Below are 6,378 nucleotides of genomic sequence, written 5' to 3'. Positions count from 1 at the left end.
TTAGGATCGTCGACGGAAATAAAGGGATCAGAGTTCGGGATGGTAATGCAACTAATGAACTCAGTCCTGGATACAAATGCTTACTGTGAGGTAAATTCGACTAGTCTGGTCTGCGATTGGAGAAATGAAATAAACGACTATCTCGAGCATGGGAATTTACCCGAAGACCCCAAAGCATCACGAGCGTTACACGTCAAAGCTGCACGTTATAGCTTCAAGAGAGGCCAATTGTATAGAAAATCCTTCCAAGGCCCGCTGGCCCGGTGCTTATAAGCATCAGAAGCTAATTATGTCATGAGAGAAGTCCACGAATGGATATGCGACAATCACTTGGGCGCATATTCTTTGGTGCTGAAGTTGGTAGGGTAGGATATTACTGGCCTCGCATGGAACAAGACGCCAAAGACTTCGTACAAAAATGTGATAAGTGCTAATGCCACGCACCACTAGTACACCAATCGGTAGAATTCTTACATTCGGTTCTGTCCCTATGGCCGTTCTTGAAATGGGGGATGGACATCGTTGGATCACTGCCACCGACTCCCGAAAAGGTAAGGTTTCTTTTAATTCTGACTGACTATTTTTCTAAATGGGTAGAAACATGTCCTTATCAGAATATCAGAGAACGCAAAGTGGTGGATTTTTTGTGGAAAAATATAATTTGAAGGTTCGAAATACCAAAAGAGATAGAATACGACAATGGGCCATAGTTTATCGGTGCAAAAGTTACAAAGTTCCTCGAAGATTTGAAGATAAAGAGGATCACATCTTCTCCTTATCATCCGAGCAAAAACGGTTAAGCGGAGTTAACAAACAAAGTGATTATTCAAAACATCAAGAAAAGGTTGGAAGCAGCAAAAGGCAAATGGTCCAAAGAATTTCCCGGAGTTCTATGGGCCTACCGAACAACGGCCAAATCGAGCACAAGAGAAATGCCTTTTTCCCTTGTGTACGATGCTGAAGCCCTAATCCCGGTGGAAGTGGGCGAACCCACTTTGAGATATTTTCTGGCAGATGAAGAATCGAACAATGAAGCAATGTTAGTCAACTTGGAACTGCTCGAGGAACTCAGAGACTTGGCGCGTGTAAGAATGGCAACTCAAAAGCAGAGAATGGAGCGATATTATAATCGAAGAGCCAACCTCCGTTATTTCAAAGTAGGAGATTTGGTTATGAAGAAAGTAACCCAAAATACTCGGGAGCTCAACGCAGGGAAACTAGGTTCAACGTGGGGAGGTCTCTAACATGGGAAAGGTTCATACGAGTTGGAGAACCAGAGTGGAGACAAGTTGCCTAGCAACTGGAACGTGGCACACCTCAAAAGATATTATTGTTGATAAACATTACTAAAGCGGAAAGTATGTGCTGCACTCTTTTTCCCTTCGTTCAGTTTTTGTCCCAATTGGGTTTTTCTGGCAAGGTTTTTAATGAGGCAGCGATAGAAAGCATACTACGAAGACAACAACAATAAGTCCTTTGAGAGCAAGGCAAACAAATAATCTTCCACTCGGGGACAGTTAGATAATCTTTGGTTCGATAGCAAATTCCCACTGGGAAGTTAAGTTTGCTACCGAATAGAGGTTACCCGACTGTTCACGAGCACAAGTTGCTAGAGGATTGTTAGATATTCTTTCGCTCGATAGCATGGATTCCTAAGGGGAAGTAAGGTATGTTGCCGAGTTAAGGATTATCTAGCAATTCATTGGTGGGATCTTTGAAGGCATAAGACTTCTAGTGTTCCAATTCACATTCTTCGCATTCGAACACTGGCGGGGGGGGGGGGGGGGTAATGATATGCGGATACGACAACATTGACTGCCACGCCAACCAGGAACTGAAAATCTGGAAACCAAATACATCATCGAGACCGGGGACTGCGCATCCAGCCCCGTATAGACAAGTTGTACAAAGATATCCACAAGTAATGGCAATTTCTTAGCATAATAAATGCTTGTGTACTTTTGAAAATAGAAGGAATTATATGAAAAGAAATCCTTTTATTTTTATCTTGTTACTTGTCTGCACGATGAACTAACTTTGTCATTTGAAAGTTAAACAAGTACTTCAAATGTTAGTGCCATAATGAACAGGAGACGTCCTCTTCAAGAGCACCCTAAACATAAGAGAGCAGCCTCTTATGAAAACCCTCACGTTAAAGGGTTGGTTTCGAAAGAATTTATGCCCGAAATCAAAGTGCCTTTGAGGAAAAATGCACCCAAAGACATACACAAAAGGACGCAAAAAATAAACTTGCGCAAATACTTATAGAAACCCTCACGTAAAAGGAATAATGCTCGAAACCAAAGTGTTTCGAGGAAAATGTATCCGAGACTACACATAGTAAAGCGCGAACAGAAAAACGTGCGCAGAATTCTTAAGCAAATGCAAAGGTTAAAGACTTGCATGGATATTCAAACGAAAGTAAGACTCAAACAATACTTGCGCAAAAATATGTCTTTATTTACAAGAACGTGCCAAAACGGTAAAATACCAAATGGGAAAAAGAAAAGAAAATCTAAACCGCAGTGCCTCCGAAACCAGGAGGAAGAGAAGTGTCCGCATCCCCGGGAGAAGTAGGTGGGTCCACCGGTGGCTCAACATTTTCATCAGTTTGGCCTTTGGCATCATCATCTTCCGATTCTTCTTCAGTTCCCGAAAATTCGGAACCAAAACCAGAAGGACCAGGTACATCAGACCTCGATGGGAGTTTACTTTTAGCAGCTAACTCAAGCTCGCGTGCCTTAGCAATTTCGGCATCAAAGTCAATGACACCAACTTTGGCCTGTTCCAAGATTTTTCTCCTCATGCTGTACATGGCGTAAGTTTTTTCAACAACGAGGGGAAGCTTCTCGGAGCTTGAGTTCTTCTTTGAGTTGGGTTACCTCGGCAGAAAGGTTTTCCCGGGCGGACCTAGTAGATTTGAGGCTGACATCAAGGTCGCGGACAGTTGAACTAAAGAGCCTATTATGCTCGATAGTTTTCTTGTACTTCTCTTCTAGCTGGGCGTGTTTGGCCCCGCTCCCACAACAGCAAGCGCTTCAATTTTGGAGTTCAAGGTTGCCTCTAAGTTAATCACTCTTTCAGCGGAGGCATCCTCGCGCTCAGTTGCAGCAAGAACGACGTCATGAGCTTCAGCCCATGTGGCCTTGGCTTTATCAAATCTAACCCTCAACGGGAAAATTTCTTGGCTAAGGGTTACCACTTCTTGCTCGCTTTGCTGTAAACGAGCATAAAAAACAACGACCTCAGTAGCTTTGGTTTCCAGTTCCGAGAGGCGGATAACAGTTTGGTCCCGTTCCATCAAAAGTTGATTCCGTTTAGAAGTAAGTTCCTCCTTCTCACTAATCAACCTCTGAAGGACCTCAAAAGCAAGAAAGTTGGCCTACAAAACAAGAATAAGTAAAACTTAGAATACATTGATACAAAAGTAGAAGAAATAACAAAGGAATAAAGGAACATACCGCTGCGGCATTGTGCATGGCGTTGTTCAACAAACATTCTCCTGAGAGTGCCTAAATCTTTTCCCAGTCTTTCTCTGAAGCCAAAGGCTTCAGATAATTAGCAAGCTCCATCGACCGGAATAACAAGCTGCATCCGGTAGATATTGAAAGAGTAACGCTCCTCCTCCTTTGTGGATCTTCAGAAGGGGCAGCATAATTTTGCCCCAAATTCCCATGAACTGGGGATTGTGGAAGAGGAACACCCTTTTCATGGTCAGGTACGACTGGTGGAGGCGATGTAGCAACTGCTGGTGGAAGAGTGGATGGAGATGAAAATGATGTAGCAGTTGCTGGTACTGGTAAAGATGGAGATGAAGCTGATGGAATTGAAGAATGAGAAGCAGTTGCATCAAATGCAGTACTGGTTGTTGGATGCTTGCCAACCAAAGACGGCAAGAAGCGGGTACTCAGCCCTTAAGTACCGGGCACAATAATTAGGGCCCGAAAATGGGAGTTGACATTATCTACCAAATCAAACTCTCTCCAAAGTGTCGAGGCAACGTCCTCGGTTGGTGTAACTCTCTCAACTGGTCGAACATCCTGTTGAGATGATGAGGATCGTTGTCTTCTAAGTAGAGAAGCTCTCTTATCACTAGCTTCTTCATCATCATCAATCATCACAGTGTCTATGACTGACCCGGAAGGAGGACCAATCACCATCGCCACCGGAGATGACTCAGAGGCATCAATCTTTGCCCTCTTATTCTTTTCTCCGGCCAGGGACTCCGTAAAGAAGTGTTTGTGCCCAAAACAGGCCCGGAGATACCTGTTCGAGTAAGTGCCTCCTGAAGCAGCCTCACTGCTGATCGCGTCCAATAGCATACCTCAAAAGGGGTATGAAACTGTCGTTTACAATAATAAAACTCAACTAAGAGTCGGGGTCGAATCCACAGGGAGCTAAGAATGGGAGTTAGGGGTATATATCTTAATGCGCGTGATTGAATTATCAAGATTTCACTTCCACAAAAGATTGATTTTCAATTTCTAATTTTTACTCTATTGATTGCAAATTAAATATAGAAAACTAGAGATAACTGTTTTTGGGAATTTTCCAAATTGATAAAAGCCTAGAGTTGTAACCATTACCTAGGTGTCTGCCTAATGTGATAAAGACCTTAATGCTTATTTTGTTGGTCGGGGTGTGTTATAGCTATCAACTCTCAATTACCCACTCAATACCTCTCGTTTAGAGAGTGATTTTTTCCATTTGGCTTTCTTAAGACCAAATGGGTATCACACAAAACAGTTGATAAAAGCTCAAGTCAGGTTATTACTATCTCTAGGTTGAAACCTTTAATTGGGTTAATCAATTACTCGATTGACCCAATTCCTTGTTAGCCAAGTTTTCCTAGACTAAGTCTCTCTTTCTCAAGTAGAGACTAAGTCAAATAGGCACGAACTAATGTTTGCAACCATTGATTCCACAAATTAAAGCATGAACTAGTCTAAATAACAAACACCCATTCATAAACAAACACTAATTTAATTACCCATAAGGTTGACACACTAGGGTTGGGTCACAACCCTAGTAAGAATCTAGCTACTCATGCTTGGGTATTAAGAATAAAAAGAAGAAAGACTAATTAAACTCATAATGTAAGCTTAAAATACTCAAATCTATTGTAAAATACACCAAAATATAGTAAACTTCTAAAAGAGGCAAAGAAAAATGGCTACAGTAATTGCTGATGTCAAAACTTGACCTAATTTTGTGAAACTCTTCTATTTATACAAGTCTGAAAATCTCTGACAAAAATACACCTCGGGAGGTTCTGCGGCCGTACAATTCCATGTGCGGTCTGCAGACTTCTTAATCTGGCAGGGGCTGGGATTTCGCGGCCACACAATTCTGCGTTGCGGCCGCGAGGCAACATTTTTGCGGTCCACAAATTATGTTTGTGGTCGCAATCCAGTATTCTGAGGTCCGCACATTTATGTCTGCGGTCGTAAGGCACTTCTTCTTTAGCGGCACAATTCTTGTACGGTCCGCAATTTACAGGGACTTGGGACTTAGAAATTTGCACACTCTTTGAACTTGAGTCCTAGCCCAGGTCTTGCGGCCGCTCAATTCATGTGCGTTCCGCAATTCACAAAAATATCTACTGAATTTCGCTTCTTTATTTGCGGCCGCATGTGGAATTATGCAATCCGCAATTGCTTCTGCGTACTGCACTTTGTATGCTTCTGTGCCCTTTTGTTGTCTTGTGCTTGGACTTCTCCTCTTTCAGCCGGATTTCATCTCGGGAGTCCAACTTCCAGCATTCCTGCAATTTTGCATATTTCATTAGTTTCGGGAACACAATTCAATTCTTTTATACTAAAACAAAAGGTAAAAGGCGCTAATAAGTTGTCAAAATCCCCACTTATCAACTCCACTAAACTTAAGTCTTTACTTGTCCTCAAGCAAACAATTTAGTTCCCACCTCCACAAGTGAAGGGTCATTTCATCAAGTCAAAGGTGATCCATTCACACATCAGTTGGGACCAACAATTACCCACACTACTTATGTATTATCAACAAGGCGACAAGTTAAACATTTATGCACATATAGTTCTAGTGTGACAGTTGAGCATCAAGAGTTGATTTTACTCATCAAGGAAGCTCGCTCTCTCATGTAGGTCATTATGGATTCTAAAATCCTCCTCATCTACTCTCCGTTTGCCTAACTCACTTAAGAATTTTAGCACTCAATCCCAAGATTTGTGAAAGGTTCACTCATCTCTCTCAAGAGAATGTCGCAAGTACGGCTTCAAGTACCATAGGCTATCCCCCCATGTAGATCGCCACTAATGTAAGATCACTCGACTTGAAATCAGGTAGGACTTCTTTCGGGATGTAATGTAGGCTTTTGGATTAGGGATTGATACAATATGGTTG

General features: G+C 42.2%; 1 protein-coding gene across 1 annotated transcript; it reads left to right on the top strand.

Moving 5' to 3' along the window:
* The first annotated feature begins 932 nt into the window (after window positions 1-932).
* Window positions 933-1,244, top strand: LOC138894264 (uncharacterized). Its single transcript, XM_070178948.1, has one exon. The coding sequence runs from the start codon at window positions 933-935 to the stop codon at window positions 1,242-1,244; it is 312 nt and encodes a 103-aa protein (XP_070035049.1).
* Window positions 1,245-6,378: the final 5,134 nt, after the last annotated feature.

This window comes from Nicotiana tomentosiformis, chromosome 6, assembly GCF_000390325.3.
Source record: "Nicotiana tomentosiformis chromosome 6, ASM39032v3, whole genome shotgun sequence".
NCBI lineage: Eukaryota > Viridiplantae > Streptophyta > Magnoliopsida > Solanales > Solanaceae > Nicotiana > Nicotiana tomentosiformis.
This window is presented reverse-complemented; position numbering and strand designations above follow the sequence as displayed.

What these genes read in the sequence shown, in the direction of transcription:
- LOC138894264 (XM_070178948.1), top strand. Translation starts at nt 933, where the DNA reads ATGCCTTTTTCCCTTGTGTACGATGCTGAAGCCCTAATCCCGGTGGAA.